At 40.4% G+C, this 23,890-nt stretch overlaps 4 protein-coding genes across 10 annotated transcripts; 1 reads left to right on the plus strand and 3 right to left on the minus strand.

Moving 5' to 3' along the window:
- Window positions 1–100: 100 nt before the first annotated feature.
- On the minus strand, window positions 101–3,038 carry apof (apolipoprotein F). Its single transcript, XM_084705897.1, has 2 exons — window positions 2,809–3,038; window positions 101–2,382 (listed from the first exon to the last, which is right to left on the minus strand). The coding sequence occupies exon 2, from the start codon at window positions 2,341–2,343 to the stop codon at window positions 1,024–1,026; it is 1,320 nt and encodes a 439-aa protein (XP_084562023.1). The 5' UTR covers window positions 2,344–2,382; window positions 2,809–3,038; the 3' UTR covers window positions 101–1,023.
- Window positions 3,039–7,936: 4,898 nt separating this feature from the next.
- tac3b (tachykinin precursor 3b) lies at window positions 7,937–10,704 on the plus strand. Of its 3 annotated transcripts, none has more exons than XM_084705998.1 (7): window positions 7,937–8,058; window positions 8,183–8,281; window positions 8,633–8,741; window positions 8,992–9,045; window positions 9,179–9,251; window positions 9,376–9,406; window positions 9,583–10,704. In XM_084705998.1, exons 2-7 carry the CDS (start codon window positions 8,279–8,281, stop codon window positions 9,625–9,627), a joined length of 315 nt encoding a protein of 104 aa, XP_084562124.1. In that variant the 5' UTR covers window positions 7,937–8,058; window positions 8,183–8,278; the 3' UTR covers window positions 9,628–10,704. The 3 variants fall into 3 exon arrangements, with proteins under 3 accessions (XP_084562124.1, XP_084562122.1, XP_084562123.1); XM_084705996.1 differs by lacking the exon at window positions 8,183–8,281 and adding an exon at window positions 8,333–8,452; XM_084705997.1 differs by lacking the exons at window positions 8,183–8,281; window positions 9,376–9,406 and adding an exon at window positions 8,333–8,452.
- A 1,686-nt stretch (window positions 10,705–12,390) lies between these two features.
- On the minus strand, window positions 12,391–15,433 carry c1galt1lb (core 1 synthase, glycoprotein-N-acetylgalactosamine 3-beta-galactosyltransferase 1, like b). 3 transcript variants are annotated; one of them, XM_084705994.1, is made up of 5 exons: window positions 15,122–15,433; window positions 14,879–14,933; window positions 14,182–14,446; window positions 13,188–13,852; window positions 12,391–12,929 (listed from the first exon to the last, which is right to left on the minus strand). In XM_084705994.1, the coding sequence occupies exons 3-5, from the start codon at window positions 14,405–14,407 to the stop codon at window positions 12,609–12,611; spliced, it is 1,212 nt and encodes a 403-aa protein (XP_084562120.1). In that variant the 5' UTR covers window positions 14,408–14,446; window positions 14,879–14,933; window positions 15,122–15,433; the 3' UTR covers window positions 12,391–12,608. The 3 variants fall into 3 exon arrangements, with proteins under 3 accessions (XP_084562120.1, XP_084562121.1, XP_084562119.1); XM_084705995.1 differs by having other exon boundaries at window positions 15,321–15,339; XM_084705993.1 differs by having other exon boundaries at window positions 14,879–15,433.
- A 1,340-nt stretch (window positions 15,434–16,773) lies between these two features.
- os9 (OS9 endoplasmic reticulum lectin) lies at window positions 16,774–23,854 on the minus strand. Of its 3 annotated transcripts, none has more exons than XM_084706253.1 (15): window positions 23,650–23,846; window positions 22,788–22,970; window positions 22,381–22,444; window positions 22,165–22,241; window positions 21,582–21,680; window positions 21,152–21,353; window positions 20,849–21,004; window positions 20,074–20,180; window positions 19,854–19,908; window positions 19,663–19,754; window positions 19,244–19,441; window positions 18,758–18,959; window positions 18,218–18,385; window positions 17,547–17,656; window positions 16,774–17,065 (listed from the first exon to the last, which is right to left on the minus strand). In XM_084706253.1, exons 1-15 carry the CDS (start codon window positions 23,797–23,799, stop codon window positions 16,928–16,930), a joined length of 2,001 nt encoding a protein of 666 aa, XP_084562379.1. In that variant the 5' UTR covers window positions 23,800–23,846; the 3' UTR covers window positions 16,774–16,927. The 3 variants fall into 3 exon arrangements, with proteins under 3 accessions (XP_084562379.1, XP_084562382.1, XP_084562381.1); XM_084706255.1 differs by lacking the exon at window positions 16,774–17,065 and adding an exon at window positions 17,072–17,260 and having other exon boundaries at window positions 23,650–23,854; XM_084706256.1 differs by lacking the exon at window positions 18,218–18,385 and having other exon boundaries at window positions 23,650–23,848.
- Between the last annotated feature and the right edge of the window lie 36 nt (window positions 23,855–23,890).

The raw sequence follows: 23,890 nt of genomic DNA on the forward strand, positions 1-23,890 counted from the left end.
GCTGAAAATACAAACTTTCCAAGAAATGACGTTGTGAAACTTAACTGATGTGACGTGTGAAAACGAAACGTACCACTTGTGGCGCTGGTTCTTAAAACAATTATTGTTTTAAAATACTTTTTTTTAATTCTATTTCACATTACATTGTATTCAACATCCAGAGTCATGATAATCAAATACAGTTAATGTTAAATAGTCGTAGGTAAAACATTTGAACGGAATTTACTGTATTAGTAAGAACATGACAACTGAAAACTCACGTCATTATTGCTGATCAATTACTTCTTTTTTGTAACCACCCACTAACAAACTATAAACAACACAGTAACTATGGAAATAATCATATTTTGTTACACTTACACATGCCTAACAATATTCAAAAAACACTGATTTGGAATACACTCTAAAGCAGCCTACAAATAAACCTACATTTATAATGACTTCATGCAAAGGTATTTTCAGGCCAAAGTCAGTTCCATGCAGACTAAAGAAAAACCAAAAATCGATGAAAAAAATGTGTCAATAAATTGATACCTGCAAATACCCAGTGTTTATATTGCTTTACGAATATTGCTTGCTGAATATAATAAAAATAAAGACATATTTAAAGTATTGCTGATATAAAGCATCCTATGAATATTCCTTATTGATAATAAAAAACAACATTGAAGTAATACTGAAACAATAGTCCCTGCTGTTTGAATTATGAGGTGGATAAGAGTAAGTCTGACCTGACCCGTAGAGGTGAGCGGGTTGGGATCGTGTTCAGGGGAGGACAGACAGAACAGAGAGAAGGGAAAGTTTCAGGGTCTGATTTCAAGGGGGGTTTTTCAGGGGTTTTCTAAAGCCCCTTCATCCTTTAATCAGATCAAAGCCAGATTTGTTTCTGATTAATCCAACCCCTGCTATTTTTGAAAATACAAACATAGCCTTTTTCCCATATGACTTTTGGCCAGTAGAACACAGATAGTAAAGGTGGATGAATCAGGATCAGATCTGCAGCTGCATGTTCTGGTCCTGGATTTATTGCATGATGATGACTCCCTCCTCCCAGCTGTACTGGTTGACCATCAGGTCATCCTCCTCGTGCTTCATGGAGCTCAGTAGGTATTTGATCCCTGCCTTCACTCCCGTCTTTACTCCCGCTCCCAGGGCATAGCCTGCCACCCCTGCTGTGCCCCCCGTCACCGCCATGAGGGCATCGGTGCCCAAGTCTACAGCACTCAGGATGGCTCTTTCTTTGGCTGTCTCGGAACAGTTGACAGAGGCATAGTAGACAGCTGTGCCTAAGTTGTAAAGGGTGCTTACAGCAGGGATCCACTCCACCACATTGTAAACACGTTGCTCCTGTTTGTCCACACAGTCCCTGTGGGAACTTCGCCTTGCACGCCGACCTGAGGAGGCAGATAGTGCCTCGCCTTCCTCGGAGCGACATTGTCGGATCCAGCTCTCTGAGTCAGGGTGCTCAGTCGGAACGACCCAGCTCCCTGGTTTCATCACAGCCTGGTAGTGCCCAGAGTCGAGGACCCCACCACGGGACACACCAGCACACTGGGCCCCGAGGTTCTCACAGGCTCTTACAGCTACTTCCAGCGCCCCCACGGATCCCTTCACCATATCCCCTAACAGCAAAGTACCGTTCACCTTGGTCCAGCCATAACACTGATTTACTTTCTTGCCCCACCAAGAGCTGCCTTGCCGCCTCCCAGCCATGGCGAGCTGCTGGATATTAAACATCACTGCCTGGAGATGGCGTTCTGCCTGGACCTGTCCAACGGGTGAGGAAAGAGCGGCAGAGGCTCTGGGGCGGGGAACTCCCTTTTCCATTAGACTCTCTAACTCCAGCAGAAGCTGCTCTGTGTCCTCCACACCCAGCAGCTTATAGAGCCGCAGCACCAGGGTGTGGGCCTCCCTGGGGCAGTCTGCCACCACCAGGACAGGCACCAGTGAGAGGCCAAGCAACTCCCTGGGAAACAGGGCAGAGGATGGGTTGGAGGCTGACAGGAGTTCTTCACAGCTGGCGTTCCCCTGAATGTGGATGCGGCCCTGAAACTTTGCCCTGAAAGTGGCGAGTATGCGCTGGGCTGACTTGTCCTTGTCCTCCCACTGCACCCTATCCTCCGCATGGATTGCTTCTTCCTGCACCCCTTTTGAGAGATTAGGATGGATTTGGGAGTCCAGAAGAGACCGTTGGCTCTTTTTAGTGGTATCCCCCTCCTCCAAGACAGGGGTGCTGGGCATGGGACTGTTACTTAGCACTGGGGGAGGTGGCGCCCTGCAGAAAGCGTGCTGAGCCAGCAGGAGCTGCACCAGAATCAGCCACTTCATCTTATAGTGTAACATACTACTCGAAAGAGAGATTTGACACAATAGAACAACAACCTGGAAAGTACCACAGTAAAAAAGGTTGAGAAGAATAGTAAGTCAAGACAAAAACATTCTTATTGTAGATAAGAATTGTACATATTTAAAAATGTAAAAACAGCATACTATTTCAAAATCAGGACCTTAATGGAAGGAGTAATGCTAGGACAATGTATTCTATTTTTCTATTACTGGCAGTAATTTTTCACTATTTTCCTGCAAGATTACTCTCATTTCCGGTTTTGAGTAACAATTATTATTACTATGGCAAATTACCACTAAAGAGAAGTAAGATAGACAAAAACAACATTTGATTAATCATGGGATGTTATTCAAGTTTCTTAATTTACAGATTGACACATTTTTAAGATGCCATCCTTATCCAAAAATGTTATATATAATTAATTGGAAATGTTGCGTAAATTGCTGATCATCAATACATACCTTAAGTTTTTGTCTGGCTTATTTCGAGCTAAGAAAAGTTAGTTGGACAGAACTGCCACAGTCTTAACGCATGCACAGAGAAATATGTTCTGTACTGGGAATCAGAGGTCCAAAAACATTCCACAACTCTTCTATCTCTCTCTATCTCTCTCTCTCTCTCTCTCTCTCTCTCTCTCTCTCTCTCTCTCTCTCTCTCTCTCTCTCTCTCTCTCTCTCTCTCTCTCTCTCTCTCTCTCTCTCTCTCTCTCTCTGTCTTTCTCTTTCTCTGTCTTACTCTCTCTCTCTCACTCCCTGTTGACCTCGTTGCTCAACAGGGAGGACAAGGATGGAATATTGATTCACGTGGGGAAGGTCCATGTTTTTTCTAAAGCCTTTTTGTTTGCTCTCATGTAATCTCTCATCCTCTCTCACACTCTCTTCTACTACCTCTCTCTTTTTCCCCTTCTGCAGTAGTGGTGGTCTTTGTTTTTGACCTAGATAGTTGGTCTAGTAGAAGATTTCCTTCTTGCCCCAAGCTGATTTGTATTATGGGTAAAATAAGGGTGGAGAGCCTGTGTGTGTTTTGGGGGGGATAACGTACTGAATCTCATTGTTGACTTGCTCATAATAGTATGATTAAAATGAATCAAAGAAAACCTGACAAACCAGACAGTTCTGCATGTTTTCAAAAACAGACTTTCTTCCTACAGTATGGTCACTTCTTACGTAACGTCCCTGTTCATAGGAACAAGAATCCTTTGTGATAATAATAATAATACTTTATTTATATAGCACATTTTATACAAGAATGGTAGCTCAGTGTGCTTTATATAAAATCAATAAAAACTAACATAACATTGTGTCGAATGTTATTTGAATATGGAAGTCCTCTCTCTTCTCCAGAAATCAAATTCACAGTCATTCACCCTATCAAAGCAGTCCAAAAAAGGAGGAATAACTGTGCCTTGGGGAGGCTACCATAGTTTGTTTGTGTGTTTTTGATTTTGACTCTATTTTGGAATTAGGGAAGAAGTGTGAAATACTGTGTCTGGAATAGATAAAAGATATAGACTGACCAAAAACAATATGACTCAGTATAGCTCACCATAATGGTTTCTCACTATCAATCTTACTTAAAAAATGCAAATAAGAAGAGATAAACAATATGTTTGGGTCACTCTGGTCCTCTCGTCTGAAGTTGACTGCACTTGGAACAAAGCTTCTCCCCAATTGCTGCTCCCATAACAATGACAACTGGTGTACAGTAAGATCAATCACGCACAAACACACAAGTTTAGGAATAAATGTTATTACAAAATATGAATATGATGTAATTGCTGTACCATTTACAAACACCAAAAGGCGCTATTTCACCGGGAGTGATTTGGAAGGAGTAGTGAACTACAGAGCGGTTTTGTTTGTTGAGCCAAATATCCAGCAGAGATTTGACCCATGAGTACGTAGGGGTTTGGCAGATACTCCTACTCAGCAGCTGAGACAATAAAGGCCCTGACACACTGATCAACACTTTCAAGCAGGAACTGTATGTCTATAATCTGTCACTTTGACACTGGTGTTTGACCCCCTGATGCCATTGTGAAGTCTAAAATGTCATGACTTTTGTAATCCCACTTTGGAGAATTGCAAAAATGTCTCATATATTTAACCTTTTTTGGTCCCTGAGCAGGGTTTGGCAGTTTGTGTGTTCATTTAATGTCATGGGTGTATTTCCAACACTAAAGAAAACTCCCATACATACAGTATGTAATACTAATCCATAGCAAATGTGCTACCTCAAGACTAGATCTACTGTAGCCCCTTGAAAGCAATCCAGGGTATAAAGAGGAGTCTGATCCATCCACCCATCATCATCTACATATCTGGGGCTGGCAGCAGGCTAAGCAGGGTATCCCAGACACCCCTCTCCCAAACAACACTTTTAAGGGAATCCCAAACTGTTTCCAGGCCAGATTAGATAAATAATCCTTCCAGCGAGTTCCAGGTCAACCCTGGGTGTTCCTCTCAGTTGGACTTGCCCAGAAAAGTACTTGCCATTCTTGGTGTCTGGGTGGCCTAATGGAGTGGTTCCATCCGGGGACTGTATTGTTCTGCTGGGAGACTTCAACGCTCACCTGGGGTATGAAGGAGAAACCTAGAAAGGGGTAATTGGGGGGAAATCACTAGCCTGATCTGAACTCGAGAAGGAAGATTTTTTTTTCCAAAGTGTATCTATATTGCCACAGAGAATGCAATTGTTCATAATCAACTGCCTGGCATGCTAGTTCCTGACTGAACTTAATGCCAGGCTACATTACCTATGAGTATACATAAAATGCAACAGATCTTCCTCATCCACATTTAACTTTCTCAGCGAGGATATTTCTGAAGTAGTAGAATGATATCCATGAGTCTTTCCACCCCAGTTGATAGCAAAATCCCGGCTATGTGATAGCTTCTAACATTGACCATTATGGGCTGCAGCCTACCCTGTTATTGAATAACAATGTAGCCGGAGTGAAGGTGTGCAGTGCTGCAGCATTTTCATCAAAAGCAGTATACAAAAACTGCATGTTGTAAGGGCAGCATATAATGAAGGACCACAAAGGCACAGTATTTCAGTGGTTGTCTGTATTTCTACAAAACAGTGCAAAAACGACATCATTTCAACTGGGCATTAATACGTTATTTTGATGATAGGACAGTGCACAATAACAACACTAATGTGTGATTGATTCATTATCCCACACAGCATACAGACACATACACATGGAATGTTTGACCAAACATTTGCATGAAGTTGTCTTTTGACTGATGACAAAATCAGTTGTCTATTTAGTTACTTCCTGAGGACTAAAACAATTTAGAGAGACAAAATGAGATTTATGAATCATCTGTCATCTGTGACTAAATAAATCCATACCTCTCCCCAAACATTCACACATACTTACACTCATACTCCCTCTCCTACTCACACATCTGCACACAAATACGCACATATACAGCACACATGCACAAGGGAATGACAGTGTAAAATAAAATGATTTCCCCTGTGAAGGCTGTCTCTCCCTGAGGCCAAAGTTTGATGCCTGGTTCTGGAAAATGGCCAGCTTTTCGAAGTAGGGGACTGAGACAAGATGCTCATTCTGGTCACAATATTGCAGCTCATTATTACACTCATTATCAGCTTATTGTGCATTCCATTAACCTCTTTCAACCAACCAAGTGTATTGGTAATAATATTCTATACATCTATAGAATTACAAGACACAGACACCTGCACAACTCTGTCTCCTAGTATTCATCATCAGGTTGACATGGCCAGAGATGCCAGTAGTTCAAGGTGTCATGTCTTGGTGATTTATTCCACATGAAAGAAAACTAATAAAGGAAATTAAGATGAGGATCTCTGAGGATCATGCTCACTAACAAGAAAACAATCACATACATTCATAACACTAACACAAATCAATGTACTTAGACTTGCTCTTCATCACGCACACAGAAGGAGAGAAGTGAAAAACCGTTCAACATAAATGAATCCATTGTGAGAGTATACTGTATGTGCTTGTATCCATAATTTGTATTCAGTAAATGGAAAGACTAGCAAACAATATACATGTAATGATCATTTATGGAAACTATCTTAGCCCTGATGGGTAAAAACGAATATACTCCAAGACATTAAGTTGTAATATTGTTAGGAGAGAAAAAAGGGCGATTATGGATAGTTCTTGTCAGCTGAGGAAAGGCGGTGATAGTAGACTGGTCATCCATCCTGTGAGTGTGTGGGAGTATTTCTGCTCCCAGTTACGTCTGACATCCTGGTGTTGACAAGAAAAAGACACAAGAGGCAGCCCCATCCACAGGAAGTCAGATCAAGCCACTGCATGGACGAACAAGAAAAAAAACGCCTACACTTGCTCGAAGATCTCTCATTTCTTACTGAGAGGGGGAATATTTGCTGTTTGCCTCTGTTCCCTATAGTTTGTCTCTCACACATACTTACACACATCTGTCTCAGACCAGCCCTTCAGTTGTCCCCTTTGAGAAAAACTCAACCAGTTGTCAAACTGTTGATGTTCTTGAATAGTGAATCACTTACAGTGCATCTCCAACTAAATGTTTGTACACTTCCGGTAGATTCTTCCTGTTGTGTCGGGACACATTGTACCATCTCGGCTTTGAACAATCATAATGAGTCCCCTATCTTGCCTGTCTATCAGACTTCAAAGAGTATTGAGAGGATTCATGGTAGAGGTCATTTTAGCACCATCGAAGGCAGCCACTGAAGTAATAAAGTGTCTGATTACATTTTGCATAGGACCTAAGTGACTGTTACATAAATACTTACAGTCCAATAAACCTCAGACGATTGTCTTGCCTCTCAGTTACATTAGAAAGACAACTTTGATACATGGTCAGTAAACGACTAGGAAAAGGGAGACATGGTATAGAAAACTACATGAGATCGTTTTTATTTATGCCTTTGCCCTAATACATACACTGAACATTGTCCTATCTGCCAAATTATCTTAAAAAAACAACTCTGTAAGTCAGCATAAAGAGGAAACATGTTGAACACACACACACACACACAAACACTGCTATTCATCTTGCCATGTCATGGTCACCTAGCCATTCACACTTTTGTATGTGAGGATTGCAAGATAAGATATTGTAAGATAATAATGTCTTCATGATAATAAAATAATACACTGGTATTTAACATATAAATATATTTTCTCAATTTCACAGCATGCAGCCATTCTTCGACTGAACATAATGAGACAGCCAAATGGAACTATTTTAAGACACTTTCACTTATTCATCTGTTAACACCGCGCTTTATCCATGTAAATGTATATGTCAACTCTTGTGTGATCACACCATCATCAATGATGGGGATCGCCTAAGTGAAACATTATTCTACGTATCATACTATATGATTAAACAAAGATGAGAGACACATAGCTTCCAACTGGTATCGGTGCTCAATTCCGAAAGTATGCATAACTTCCATTTACCATTCGATATATTATTTAAAGCAGTTTGATAAGAAGATAGAGGATGGGAGAGAAGATGTGCGCAGGCGTTGGAGCGGTTGAGTCACGTGTATTTTATACGAGCCTGTTAAAACATTTGGGGTATATTGAAGGAGTGTTTGTGGTCGACGTTGTCAGTGGACAGTTTTATTTAGATAAAGACTCACTGGACAAAGTGGTCACGCAGTGGACCTTTTCTCATCGATGCAATATTAATCAATAACAACAGGTAAATTAAACATAATTAATGTGAATTTTCTTCATTTAAATAACCGATATATGAAATAAATGTATCTTAGTTATCATGTCATGTGTTCGACTCTGATGGAAGATGTGTTATATGCCCCTCACAGTTATGGCTGGACAGGTGCTCATGGTTCAGACTGAAAACTTTTACAAAACAATTACTCCGAATATCATGATGACTGCATGATGCCGGTACATCAATAATGGTAGACTAAATTACAATTTCGCTCAATAATGATTTAAATTCTCGGTTTCAGAAAGTTAGGCTGCTAGATCACGTGAAATAAAAAGGAATGTTTGGAAATTGTTGGGCGCTGGCATTAGCGTCATTCCTGATGCTCCTTGCCTCCGGGCCGACGGTGTCCTGGTGTCAGGAGGTATGGCTAACATGTTTTACTGTTTGTTCAAATTCATTTAACGGGTTAGCTAGTCAAAATATTTAAATGCAGGTGCACAGAAAAATGTAACCCACTTTGTATTTTTAAATAATACCTGAAGATGTAGCCTATGTATTGAGTCTATTAGATTTTTTTTTTTTTGTATTCATTCTTTCCCAGCTCTCGCAGAACAGCCCAACCTTCCTCAACAGGGATCTCACAAATCTAAAACGGTTCCGTGACATAGACTATGACAGCTTTGTAGGACTGATGGGCAGGAGAAATGCAGGTGAGTATTTTTGTTGTTGTTGAGAATCTCAACAACAACAGGACTAACTTAGTCCAGTCTGCTTTTTTAATTATGTTGTCTTCATCATTAAAATGAGCTTAACCTCAATTAATAAAACATTGGGCACACAGAAAATGGCAATGTTTTAAGAAGCGAATCTGAATCAACCTGAACCAAACAATCAAATTAACATTTAACATAATCTATTACACAATTGTTATTAATTTTCTAATAAAATTGTCTTCTGTAGGAGACATGCATGATGTCTTTGTTGGTCTGTTGGGGCGCAGGAGTCCTGAGACAGGTGAGTTGGAGATATTCTGAACATAGTTTGCCCTCTACTGGCACAAAGTGTAATAAGTTTACTGACGAATCAACTGGACTTTAACCCAAAACAGTGGTGAAATGTAACGTCTTTGACCGTTATATCTTTCTAGTCCCTCGTCCATTGAAGAATGTCGGATATCCGCAGCCAGCAGGAGGCTTTTTCATCCATAAAGGGAGAATAAGGTAAAAAGACAATCCATAAACACATAACATATTGTCAACCTTCCATTTGCATACTGCATGCCCATCAAAACAAATTCTGTATTTTATTTACAGATTATTAGATAATCCTTTATTTGTCTCACAGTGGCAAAATTGCAGTTTGCAACAGCAGCAGGGTACAGTACAGCACCAAGAGTAACAAATTAAATATAGAAATAGATATTCCTATTATATTCTTTATATAGTTATATCCTATCCCTGTCTGTGCTTAATGAACCATAAAACTTTAATATCCTTCCAGTGTTGTGTGTTCTGCTCTTGTGTTAAAACAGTTTGTTCTCTCTCTGCTTAGGTTACAACGCAACGCATAGGAAGGATCCTATTTCCCCACCTTTAACTGCATCTCTGCTATAACCAACCAGTGATATACAGTTGATTCATTCTATGTTGCACATCAAGGCTTTTTACCCATGCAAATGTACCCTCATATGTGGTAGTGTACCAATGAGTGATTTCAAGATGATTCATTAACTAAATGTGTTCCATTGAATTTATGTGTGTGAGAATATGCCTTTGGTAACTTTCGGGACCAGTACTACATGGCAAATGACCCAGTTGATCAGTTCTCACTACCCCCATTAAGGAGGGGGTACGAGCCGTGGGTGCGAGCAAGGGGCACTGATACAATGTTACAGTTTCAGAAGGGGCAGGTATTAGCCATGGTAAACAAAACAGTTGTGAGAAGGGGCTGGACGGAACCAAAGCAAAGAAAATATAGCAAAGCCCCCTAACGCCCCCACCCCCTAACCTGGCCAATACTGACTAACTGGCGTTCAAGCAGAACGCCTTACCCAAAATATAGGGTGTGGTTCACTCAGATCTAACGTAGTGTGTTTAGACAAATAAGTTACCCTACAGGTGATGTAAGCCCAGGGTATCTCACCTTACTCTCCCAATGTGCTTCCCCTCCTCCCTGGGAGGACAAAAAGAAACAAAAGAATAACAATGGTAAGGTAAACAAAAATAGTACAACACAGAACAATCACAATCAACAGGCCTCTCTGGCTTCCACAATGTTGCAAAACAAAACCCTCACCGATTGGATGATGGGAACAGGAACAAGCTAAACATGATACCCGGATGGAGGAGTCAGGGATAAGTGGCAATGAGGGTGATTGATGCCATCTGTACAGAAGACACACAGAGATCAAACAAACACTTGACAGGACTGGGGGACGTAACGCAGTGGAGTGGATCAATGTGTTCTTGGTTAGAGGGATTGTAAATGCATTGTTTGTGCAATATTCTGTAGTTTACAGTACTACGTTTAACCAGATCAGGATCAATATCAAAATGCTATGACAAAAGTTATGGGTGACATTTCTGTTGACAAAAAAGGATACAAATGTTTCATTGTACCGTAAAATATTTATTTATTATGCTCATTAAATAACTTTTATTGATTTAACAGAAACAGTGTACCTTGATCATACATTTGGCTGTTAACTACTCCTGTGCTCAAATTGTCAGGAAATAATTACGTAGGCATCAATTTCAGAAGCCCAAGACGCAAGGAAGTGTGGGGAACTTTGACATGTCATAATTACGCTGCACACAATTAAAAACTGGTGACTGATCATACACAATTTAATTAAAGTTAGTCTGTAAAAAGCTCGTCTGCCAAAAAATTGGTGCAGACTACAATGTGTTATAATAGACATTCCACTGCCAATCACTGGCAGATAAACCGTTGCTTGTGTACTTATAATAGTATCCTAAACATACAATGTAAACATTTGCAAAAGACACACAAGGCATTTTATTTGACAAGAGTCCCGTTTGACTTGAAGATAGAGGTAAAGTATATGGGAGAGGAATGGAGGGATATAACATTGTCATATAATGCATACAGTACATTTATTTACATCAAAATGAATCTGTGACATCAACGTTTACCATCACCCCCACTAGACACAAATTTAAGAATATATCAAAATAATAATAAAAACAAATATTAATCCAGTTTTGGTTTGAAAGAAGTACATAAAGTAATTTAGGGGATGACATTTGGTTAACACTTAGTGGTGATATTAAATCCATCAAGCATGTTGCAATAAAAGTATTCCATAATACCAAGCTCTATTAATGTTAGTACACGATTGTTGATGTAGTATTTTGTGCAATACAAGTTTAACAGTTTCAACTTGGAGACTTGAGCATTTTTTTAAATGCCGTTTATAGGCCTATTACTTTATAACTTTGCCACAACATATGTCAAAGCATACAGTAGGTAACTTTGGTAGTATGCATCTTTATGCATGTTGTTTTACCATCACCACTAAGCATAACGTATGCATAAATTAGTATGCGTTTAAACAGAAACATAAGATTAAAACATCACTTGAATCTGGGAAAACTGAATATTAGATGATTCAACATTTGAATAAAACTAGAAAATGACTTTTGAAGGCTAGAGATTGTTTGTCATGCATAACCTCACAAAGCAGTCCAAATGTGACTCTTGTGGCCCAAAGACTTCAAAGGTCTTCATGCTGTCAGTCTGAAGGACACGCCACCTATATGAATGTAATCAAGTCATTGTTCCTCCTCAAACTGTCACAGTGCAAAGTCAAATGTGCAGCAAACCATGCCATACAATCATTTCACAAGGCACAAGCCAAAACTCTTAAATCAGAAGATAATCTCAGGTGAGAGACACTCACACCTTTTCAACAGCTGTAGGGTTTACATAGCTAAAGAGAATGCACGTCTTTGGGGTGGGAATGCAAGTCCAGTTTAGTAAATTCTCCAAACAGGTTATGTGAATGCACCCACACAGTAAGGAGTGGTTAAACAGGTTGTTACATCATCAAATATCCAATACATGTCCTGATGAACTCTAAAGCTGCATATGTTTTCATTCGAATAAAGTGTCTCATGACAGTGGTAAAAAAAAAAAAAAGTATACAAAAAAGTCAGTCGAAAACTGACATTTTGGGAAATTCTGGTTGTAATTTTGACATTTTATTGCAAACTCTGACTTTTGGTCTTCAAGTAGCAAATGTGACTGTTGAATTCAGCCGTCATCAGCTCTCTCGAGTACACTGCACGTTTTGTTCCTTGTAAATTGGGGACTAGAAAGAAAACACTGGATTTAGGGTTGTCGTTGCTCTTTTTGAAGTTTAATAAATATCAAATGCTTAGCACTATTTACATATCAACCAAGTTCAATGGGATTCCACAACCCCATACGCAATATAAATTATTGTTTATTCCTTCCTTACCAGAATACGTCAATGCTGCACCTACACTTGCGCACAAATATTTGAAATCTCTCCCATGCAGTATCCATTACATAATACGCATGACAAAAGGCTGTTATGTCATTACATCTTTTGGGGCATCAGGAAGGGCATTTGCCACAGCAGCAGGAAGCACACCCTCTTGTTTCATGACTGTCAGGTCGTGCCCCCCTTCTCTTTCCTTCTCTGGAGGGGGCAGTTCTTTGGAGTCTCTGACCTCTGCACCCTCCCAGATTCCTTCAAAGCCCTGTGTCCTGTATCCCGGTGGGGCTGGGGGCTGGTAGCGGTATCTGTAGCCAAAAGCTCGGAGGTGGTAGATATAGTACTCCATCAAGTACATGAGAGATGGATCCACATAGTGGAAAGACACCGAAAGATCCGAGCAGCAATTGGGGCCCTGTAAGGGAGCACAAATTAACACTCAAAACAAGACAAGTCACCCAAATCAATCAATAACTTAACTACAGACAATTTTGCAAACTTTGTGAATTTCTTTTAAATTTTCCCTACGGGCTTTACTGCAAGTTTAACTGGTTTAACAACCAATCCTTTAAACAACCAATAATGAGCAGCCTTCAAAGATTCCATTATGTAACAAGTAAATATTTTTACTGAAACCAAGCCAACCCCAAACTCCTGTATTGCCAGTACTTGCCTCTGAGATGGGGTAGTAGCAGTAGCTCCAGTACCAGAAACTCTTGGGGAACTTGGCGGTGAGATGCTGCTCAGGGACGAAGGGGTGAAAGGTTTCCCTTTGGATAGTGTCTCTGGAATCCCCTGCCTGTACCCCCACCTTCTCCATACACTGCCCCATGGCAAGGTCCTCCACTGGAGTGGTGTGAGTGCAAACCTTATCTCTGAAGCCCTCTACAAACCGCTTCAGGGCCTCTTTGCTCAGCACGTAGCCTGCGCCACCGCTCATATAGCCCTGCTTGGTGTAGGGCTTGAACCTGCGACCAAAGTAAACCGGTTCCTCAGGCGTGTGGTTGGCCAGCACCCAACGAAGGTTGTCCACAATCACGTAAGTGTCGTCATCAGCCTTGAGGAACCAGTCTGCCTCGTGGACATGGTGCTCGTAGGCATAATGGAAGGCGCGAATGGTTTTCCAGTAGAGCTGATCACGGCCCTCCTGAGTACCCAGCCCCACTGTGGGAAAGTCAGGATCATCTACCGAGCTCATAAAAACCACCACGTTACAGTGGCGGCTCCAGGTGGCCTTGACATGGCGAGCTTTCGTCTGCAGGTTTTTTGGTCCAGTCATCACCCAGCACAAGATGCGGACCTTCTGGTACAACTCGTCTGCCATGCGGCTGTCCTCACCTGACAAGTTATGACATTCATACAACATAAATGTTTTTTTACTTTTCACCTATTCCAGACAATTTAACTTTAACTCTTGTTTTACAACACAATTTTACATTCACATTGTGATGATGGTGGTAATATACAAAGTAACCAACAAAGGACACACTTAAACAAAGGTCACATTTTTACTATTGTATCAGAATGATGAGAAGGAAGTACCCTCATCTGCCTACACAAATGTTAACAACAGTATGACAATGTCAATAAAGATAAAGGCAGCACATATATGAATAAATAGATTTGGCAATGACGGCCAGTCTAGATAGAAATTGAACTGTAATTACCTTTGTGGTGAGGGTGATTTAGGTTGAACAGAGCCGATCTCTCCTTCTTCCAGTTTTTTTTCTCCTCGTCCAAAGCATGCTGCTCTCCTGCAATCTTCTCAAGTCCATCGGGTTGACGTGTTTGAAAACTCTTTTCGAACCACACCTGGCGCAGGAACACATAGAGCGTGCAGGTTCCCACCAGAAAGCCCAAATAAAAGGAGCACCTTGAGCTCAGGGCCTTCATGCTGAACTCAACGAGTCTCACTCCAATTCTCTAAGAAAGCTGAGGACAGAGTAACAAGGGTTCCTGGTTAGCAAGGAACTGAAAATTGGCGGAGAGCTCGAGCTACGTCCGAACACACGAACAAGCTCGATCTACATGATCGTAAGAAGGAGTCAGCAGATATGCAATGAAGCTGAAACAACAAACAGCAAAACAACTTGTTCCGTCACTATCTAAGGTAGTTGCCAAGATAAAATAGAATTGTATTAGGGGGATAATGGACGGTAGGATGTTTCGTCCAATTTAAGTTGCTTAGTTTTCATATTTGCTGGATAAGGTTAAGCTAGCTTTCTGTCAGCTATTTATCAGCGTCAAACACGAAATTGAGCTAATATGTATCAATTAAACTGTCTAATTTTTAAATTAACAAGTTAAGAAAGGAACTTCGTTCTTGGGAAGCCAGCAGTATTAGTTAGTTTAGTGGTCACTTACCCGGCACTAGCTGAACTCCATTGTCGACTTGGGTCATGGGAAAAGTTACTCTCAGCTGTGACACAGTGGGGTTTGACACATGATTAAAATCTAAAATGCATCTTACTTATTAGCTACTGTACCATGTTTACAAAAATACAGCAAGTGAAATTATTGTATTTGCTAAATTATCAAAAACAGTACGACAGTGAGCGTGAGCTAGTCAAACCCTACTAAACATATCGTAGCTGTGGTGGGACTAACCGTAAAAATCATGATAACTTAGCAAGCTACTCAGGTTACTGTTCTAGCCAGCTCTGGCAACTACAAGGCTAGCAAGTACTAGCACCCAGTCAGCGTACGTAGACTAGCTCAAGTCAAAGAAGCAGTATTCAAATCACAATGGCCCAGCCAGCTTGACTACTGAACGGCTAATTTGGTTATTCAGCTGTTGGAAACAAACTTGCGTATTATCCCATATTCAATCAAACTCTGCGATTGCTGCGAAAATGTGAAGTAGTTAGACTAGCTAGCTACAAGACACGGTAGTATTCCCGGAAATGCTTTTGATTGGTTATTTCAGTTCAGCGTAGTTGCTGAGCTTGACTGGTTAGTGCTACCTCCTAACGCCAGAAAGCCGAAATCGAAGCTACATGTAATCATACACCGTCTTGCTTATGTCCGGATTGATTGACCATGAGTTAATATTTTACAAACTTTCTGTAAGATACTAAGCATGCGTAGGAGCTTTCCTGACACGTAGCCTACACAAGTTGGAATGTAAAGATTAATTATGCAACATATTTATGCTAGCACAAATAGCATTACGTTTCATGTATAATGCCTCGTCAATGTTTGGTATTTTTTAAATTAAGGGCCATAAAAAGACAACCCTTTAAGGCCGCTTGTCACAATGTGACCTGGCTCTCCATGCACTGTTCTTTTAAATCAAGTCATTGAGGATGCCAGGACTTATGGAAAAGTTTTAGGTTCATACTGCAAGTGGTAATTGATTTAACAAAAAATATAAGTCTGAACCCTCAAGGAAGCATTTTTACACTGACCTGAAATCGTTCTTAACTTGTTAAAGTACAATTATATAGTACACATCTTTATGAAACTACATCTATTCACAAACAATACTTTCTATATGCCCTTATCATAAACCTGTAAGGTGGCCTAATTTTAACACAACTAAAACGTATTCAAATGAATATATGGGTTGATTTGAGATTGACATTGCTTTCAGTCTTCAGCCAATAATGTGATCAGGACAAACACATTTTTAATGAATAAACTCGAATTTAGCAGAGACATTAACTTTTAAAGTGCTACAGTATAAAATGCATAATAATTCACATTGTCACATCTATTTACAATAATCAAATTATTTTTGAGGAAAGTAAGTTTTACAAAAATCACGATTTTATTAAAAAATTGTGGTTTAAGCTTTAAACCACATGCAATTCTTATTTTCTCAATTCATTTATTTACATCCCAACCTTACTTTCTAAAGCCTAAAGAATGGGGTGTTATCGTGCACACAACTCTCCTTGTGTTAACAAACTCATGTTTGTTTAGCCATTGGCAAATATGGCTTTCCTACAGACACCTCTTAACAAAGCAATTTCCTTATATAGAGAAGATAAACTGCCGTTCAACAGCAACACAAGGTGCTCTCAACGTTCTGTGTAATGGTGGTCAAATTCAGTCTTTTCACAGTTGTACTGTGATATACTGTTGTATAGTGTCCAGTCCAAAATGCTATCCACCCTCTCTCAAATAAATTGATTGTATAATCCATGAATATAAGGAACTTTTTGCCAACATGATGATGTGACTAACTCTACCTTAGCTGAGACATTTGGATGTTATTGTGCAAGGTACAATTGATGCCTGAACAAGACAGAACACAGTTTTAATGAGGAAGCAGGTGTATTTGTGGTCACCAACTGGTGAAGCTGGTCATTGCTTAACAGTGTGTTCAGCTTGGAAGAAAAAAAAAAACTAACATCCCAGCAGCCTCCAAGGTGTTGGGTTTCCACGGCAACTGATAAGGGCATCAGGAGCTCAAAGGTCAAGATCCTCCGAGTCGGAAGTGGTTGTAGACTGGGAGTCCTCCTGTGACTCTCCCCACACAAAGCGGTAGTTGTTCTCTAGCTCCTGCTGCCTCTTTTGCTCCTTGTAAACCTCTTCTGTGCCTCCTGTCTGGGGACACAAGCAGGACAATTAGATGGCTATTGTGGAAGAAAGTGTTTACTGTCTCCCCTAGAACGGTTTGACTATCAGTTTAGGTTCTAGGTTTACAAGTAGTTGACAACCAGCTGATTGGAGAGTTTAATAAACACCTTGATGTAAAAATGACCAGTTCAGACACAGCAAAACTACTGTAGCAAAGTCTCTCTGAGGCATGAAGGTCAGAGGACAGAATTTGTAGTAAAAAAGGAAAACAAAGATGACATTCACAATATAGATTACCGTAGGAACACATCAATATGAATGAATAAGACAATAATATTACATGAACAGATAAGGCAATAGCTGATCTACTGATTGTGATTAACATATTGAGCACATTTGAAATCCCAGATCTCCCCCACAAATGTACATTAAACTTGGTATATTTTATGGGTCAACTGTAATGAGTGTTTTTTTGGAAGATCATTTGTGATCCAACTGTTCAAATTACCAGTAAGTTGATAAGTAGCTCCCTGAAGGACTTTGTATCTTCTTCGGTCAACCACTGTTCCCCATTCTCTTCTGCATTCTTTCGTGTTAAGATCTTTACCTCAATTTTACCTAGAAGAAAAACAACTAGACTAGTCAGATTAAATGGTCTCTCACACCAATGCATCCGACCAAAGATAAAGAGAATATACATTTGCTTTCAGGCATGATAGTGACTATAAATTCACACAACCCCTTTCAAAATGTTAATGGAGATCAACAAAGAAAATGAAATGCAGAGAACAGGATGTGGAAAGCACGTGTGCAGTAGGACAACCTGTAAATATAAAGTAGATAAAATAGACTAGTGCATCTCAGCTCAAACTCCCTTACATTTGTTACATAGGACAACCCATTGTGAAACCGAAATGAATGCAATATACATAACCCACCTTCCACAGAGCCGTTCCATTTACTATACCTTCCTACATTCTCATACACAGAGCGGAAGAATTTCCATGCTAAAAAGCAGTATATTGTCTGAGATGTGACCCCCCCCCCCTCCTCCTCGCTGGGGAAAGTAACCTAACTAGGATTCAAAGATTAGAGGAAAGGAGCGATATGAGTTTATAACTGAAGACATCAGATGGAAGAGAGAGACAGGCCGTGTTTCTCGGGCACCCCCCTTCCTACCTTCGGCCTTCAGTCCTGCTTTCTCTAGCTGCTCTTTAACCACGTCCTTTATGTGCTGCCACTGGGGGTCTCCTTCTCCCATCTCCTGCACTCTGACCTCCCCATCAGGGCTGCTGCCCGTCTTATACTTAGTTATTTTGATCTTAACATGGTCGTCAGCTGCTTGCTCTGGGGTGACGAGACAAAAGAGGGACAAACAACACCTCAAAATCTCATGTGTGGGGCGACAGGATGCAGGGGCTGGAGCCAAGGGTGTGGTGTTTATTGTCTGAAATAATCAAATAAGCTTACTACAAAAATAACTACAGGTGACAAGTGTGACATGAACGAAATACTGGATCCAAACGAAGCTGTCTTTTTCTACTGTACCATTTAGCCTCCTGTGAGCACAGCTCAAGTCAGGTATCTACATAAAAATGAAGACCCACAGTATGTAGATGTAACAATGAATATGGATGCTACACATGGATTCAGTGGTATGCACTCAAGAAAGAAAGCTCCAGAGAAGCTCCTGGAAGGCAGAGAGAGATGTCCAGTTACCTGGCTGGTGTGGGGCCAGGCTGGGGCTGCCCCTAGCTGGGTCGTTGGCTCTCTGGCCCCCCTCGGTCTGGGACTCAGTTTCTAGACTCTCCTTGTCCTCCAACCGGTCCAGCAGCTTGTCCAGGGTAGTCTCCAGCGTCTGAGTGGCCTGTGTTCGGTCAAACTCCCCTTTAAGTCCCTCAGTCTCTAGCTCTTGCTGAGCCTGCAAAAAATGTCGATAAGGTTAAAGCTCGATCAATAGATCAACAAGAGCCATCAATTCTGAAAAGCTTGCACAAAAACAAATATTGCTAGTAAATACTGCACACAAGCGGTTTAGATCTATCTCCTAATTTACCTCATGTACTTAATGAGATTTAGCCATACAATAGATGTTTAATTCTTTAGATAGAACCACTCCTACCACAGAAATTAAATGAACCATAACAGGAGAACAATGGAAAATAAGTCTGATTTAATTCACATCTCATTTCCTTTGTTTTGCACCTCATCTATGATGTTGTCAAACTGCTTTTGCATTTCCTCCTTGATCTCTTCAATTTTAGCTGAGGGCATTGAAAGGTCAGCAATCTCCTCTTCAAACTCTTGTAGAAGATGGCCATCCTCCTCCTCCTCACCCTGCCTCTCTATCTCCTCAGTCATCCTATGTGACTCTGCTTGTGTTTTGGCTTGATTTTGTGCTTTCTGAAAAGACAGTTAAAGAAAAGTTATTTACTTTATATATAGATATTTTTGTAAGGAATTCCTGCATTATTTGGACAGAGATAGTAAAGTGTGACAAATGTCACCTGGGCCCCTGTGATAAGACCTCAGTCTACATGGTATATGCACTTGACCGGTGAACCACTGGGGCACCAATTGGATAATAGTTGTAGTTTAACTGATTACATATACAGATTACAGACCTTTCGGTTGCTCTCTTTGAGATGCTGGACAAACTTCATTAGGTCTGCTGGGTCGGTGATGATTTTAAAGTTGAATTTTTCATCAACAAAACCTGTTATAAATACATTTGAATAGAAAAAATAAACTAAATGCAAATGTACTAAGAAGCAAGAAATGTATGAGACTGCCAAATGGCAGTGTGACACTTCACCTTCATCTATGACTTCATTGTCAACCAGGCCCCTATTCTCAGAATCCTCAGCAGGCTGTGAAAACAGATACACAGTTAGCGCCATCTTGTGGGCTTTCGGACACATGGTTAAAATGAACCTTTGACACTAATGTGCAAGGTGAAATAATGGGATGTGTCAAGCTGCTACTAAAAGGAAAGTAAGCAGTTGAGCAGGGTTGACCTAGAAGTCCCCAGGTACCTTTTGGGTGTTAGTTGCCTTGGCACCCCGTGGCTTGGCCACACCCTCCCAAAATTCAGAGTCCTCTGGCTCTTCAGGTGCCGCATCAGAGTTTACAGTGTCTGTGCCTACAGGGGTATAGACAACAATAACATCAGTTGCTACCCAGCATTTCAACAGAACATTTTTAGAATGAGTATGGTTATAGAAAGTGCGAACACCAATACGGCCAGGTGAGCAGTGCTAACTGCTGGCATGACATTTAATCAGTGTTCTTTATGGATGAAATGCTGGCTAGCTAACAGAAAGACAAAATAGGCCATGATGTCTATTTTAGTATACATCAGTGAATTTTGTTCCATTAATTAATGTATTTTATGATGCAAAAACTATGCCCGCACATTGCAAATGTGCACAAAGATAATGTGGAGGTTGAGCAAGCACTTTGGAGATTTTCAATTGTGATCTGACAAATGTAAGTATCAAAGCCACTAAGAAGAGGTGTCATCACCTGCTGCATCACAGGCACTATCATCCTATAAATACATATATCTGTGTGTGTGCTTCACCTACTTCATCACAGGCACTGTGCACAAACAATCTATATTTCCACAAATCTGTGTTTGTGTCTAACCAACATCTTAATCAACGACTACATCACAGGCACTGTGCACTAGTATATTCAAATATAAGAATTATTTGGTACAAAATTAGAAAGTTATGCCAAAGGTGAAAATTATGCCTAACCACACATTTCTACTGTTAAGCACTGCATGCTTGCACCTAGAAAATGCACCTTTTGTGTCTGACTCCAGGATGCCATCAGTGGGCATGGTCGACTCCTTGCCAGTAGTCTCCTCCGCAGTGCCATCTGTCCTGTCACCGCCAGCCAACATCTCATCTAGACTCTTTAGCTCTTCAGAGATTTGCTCCACTTTCCGTTTTGTATCAGCTGAACAACAGGAAACAGGACATGAGGAGAGAATATACCAATATTATTCCTTGTTTTTTTTGGTAAGATTGGCATCTAATTAGGGGTTCAAAAAAGGTTATTATATTTTGAAAATAGGCATGCTTCCTTAGAACCCCTGCGACTCACAGACTTGGACCCTGACATAGTCCATGTACTGCTGGGCACTTAGGGCTGGCTGGCACACAATGCCCTGAGGCTTGGCTGTGGAGGGTGGGCGCAGGTAGGGGTGCAGGCAGGTACGACTGGTGTGAATTGTTAGTACGTAACGGCAGGATTGAGGCTCATCCACCCGGGAGATGTAGTCTCCAGAGCCTTCCTCACACACAAACTGGATGAAACAATACATGGTGTAAATATACTGTTTAAAACCATCTACATTGCTCTAGGAGACACATTAGGCAAGTTGAAGAGATCCAGAAAAAGGGCAGCATTAGTTTTCTTCTCAAAGGTATGATCAACTTTGAAATAATGATAGCTCTCCACCTTCCCATTTCTAGAGATTGTGGCTTATATTCGAGTTTGGTTCGTTGTTTGAGAGGTATAACTTTTTCCTCACCCTGACTTCAGTCTCCCTGTGGTTGCCATTCAAGTCACACTTGGAGCCATTGACATAGCTCTGACTGTGGTAGCGTTTCAGCCTGTGCTGCTTTGAGGCCTAAGAGCAGAAGAGAACAAACACAGACAGTTATGAATGGATGGACATGTTTCCGTAAGGACAGATATCTCAGAAATGAAAGCCATGCTTAGAATACAGGACTATGGCATACTCTATATTTCATATACACTGGCTTCTAAAAGTCAGCATTTCACAGATCTATCAGTTGAAGAGTCTTTAGAGATTGAGTCACATCTGCTGCAACTATCAGGCAAACAAGGTTGTGCTGTTCTTTCCATCATTATCTACCCAACATAATCAAGGTGCCTGCTGTGTTCCAAAACCAACATGCAGTCACAGCCGGCCAAAAAAACAACCTTGATAACAGGTTGCAAAACAATAACAAATAGGCATATATATCTATCTATATATATATATAAATGTGTGTGTGTGTGTAAAGTAAATTAATGCATATTTAGTGAAGATTATTCTTTCAGCCAAAATAATATAAAATAATATGAATATGAATAATAATAATAAATACCTTGGCAGTTTCATTGCTCCAGTCAAACTCTGACTCATAGTAGCCTAGGAACAGAACATCTCCTCTGATCTCTGTGTCTGTGCAGAGAAATAATTAGTAGTAATAATGAGTAGATTGTACCCTCAGTATAACACCTTCAGTATAAAAAATAAGAAAAAAGCCGATCAGCTCTTCATCTGTACCATGCACCTGATGGACATATGTTCAATGACTTACCCTCAAGATGGTACTGCCTTATGTGCTGCCCAAGGCAGAACTCATATGTCCACCAGTCCTTTGTCTGCAGTCAACAAAAATAAAACATTATTCAGTCTCTGCATTCTGAATACGAAAGGCCAATGAGTATTAGACCAGATCCCACTACTATTTTTTTATTATTATTATTATTATTGATTGCCTACCATATAAAGAACCTTTCAAATGAGAAAGAATGCACTTTTTTACTTTACCTTATGGTTTGTCAGACATTGGTATTGTATATAGCATGTACACAGTTGTGATGGCCCATTTGGATTATTATTATTTGCACAATTTCATTTGAAATTCAAGTTCAAATTGAATTTTATGCTAAATTGGAAATAGTATTTCACAGATTGAACCTTGTCAGTGGGAGTGTGACTAACCTTCACTAAACAGGGAGCACTGTGCATTGGTTTGAGGAGGTCTGGGATGGACAGCCCCGAGTAGCCTTGGTTGTCAGGCTCTGAGGCAGGGTCTTGATGAAACCTCACAGCCTGGACTGGGAGACGACACTCATACAGTTGCTTGTACTTGCTGGATACGAGCATAACTTCCTCTGTCTTAACCTGAGATAGATATGTCACATACAATGTGAATATTTGATGGTAGATTTCAGAATGAATAAGCTAAAACATGTAGCCTACAGTAACTTGAAATAAGAGACATATAAGAAAAGCTTATTAGGGGTTAACATGCATGTTCATTGAAAGACGCAGAAGTACTGCGTGCACGCTACACAAAAGTGAGTATAGCCAATATAAAAAAATATATCATATTGTAAGAAATGACATCGTGATCGCGACAAGCGCCTAGCTAGTACTTTGACAAATTAGACACAGCCTTCTCGTCATATAATCGGTACTCGTTCAGTAAGGTATATATAAATATATTTAATGATATATCATTACATCAATATTACTGTTAAGTGTGCTGTGTAAAATTGCTGCAGCTACAGTAGTTTAGCTACGTCGTGTACAAGTCTTGTACAGTACTAGTAAAATATTTAGCTAGCTAGCTAGGGCTATATTTCCCCAAACTGTTACGCACATGGCAAACGTTTTTGAGTTCATTTCTTTTTATAAAAACACACCTTTACTTGGTAAAACAACGTTAGTTGAGTGTATTGCAACCAACGTAACCTACCCCACTGATACTATCCTTACTCGGTTATTATTGCTTAGGCTAGCTTCGTTCTGTAGTACTGTAGCTGACGGCGTGAGAGTCTAAAAAGCTTGGACATGTTACCTGGCCCATGATGACGGGATCGGGCAGAATCTGAATGCCATATTTCATCTCGTTTAATTCCTCTAAATTTAAGAAAGCAGGGACAGATAGCAGACATGTCAAAAAGAAAACGTAGAGTCCCCTTAGCCACCTAACCAAGGAAGCTGCCATGATTCTTTTCACATCACCCTAGCTACCACACAGGTCTCCTCCTTCTGGTCCAAAGTCCAGATAGAACGCCTTCATATGACATAGAGGTCAT

This window comes from Hypomesus nipponensis, chromosome 9 (assembly GCF_054491055.1).
Source record: "Hypomesus nipponensis isolate SF chromosome 9, ASM5449105v1, whole genome shotgun sequence".
NCBI classification, from domain to species: domain Eukaryota; kingdom Metazoa; phylum Chordata; class Actinopteri; order Osmeriformes; family Osmeridae; genus Hypomesus; species Hypomesus nipponensis.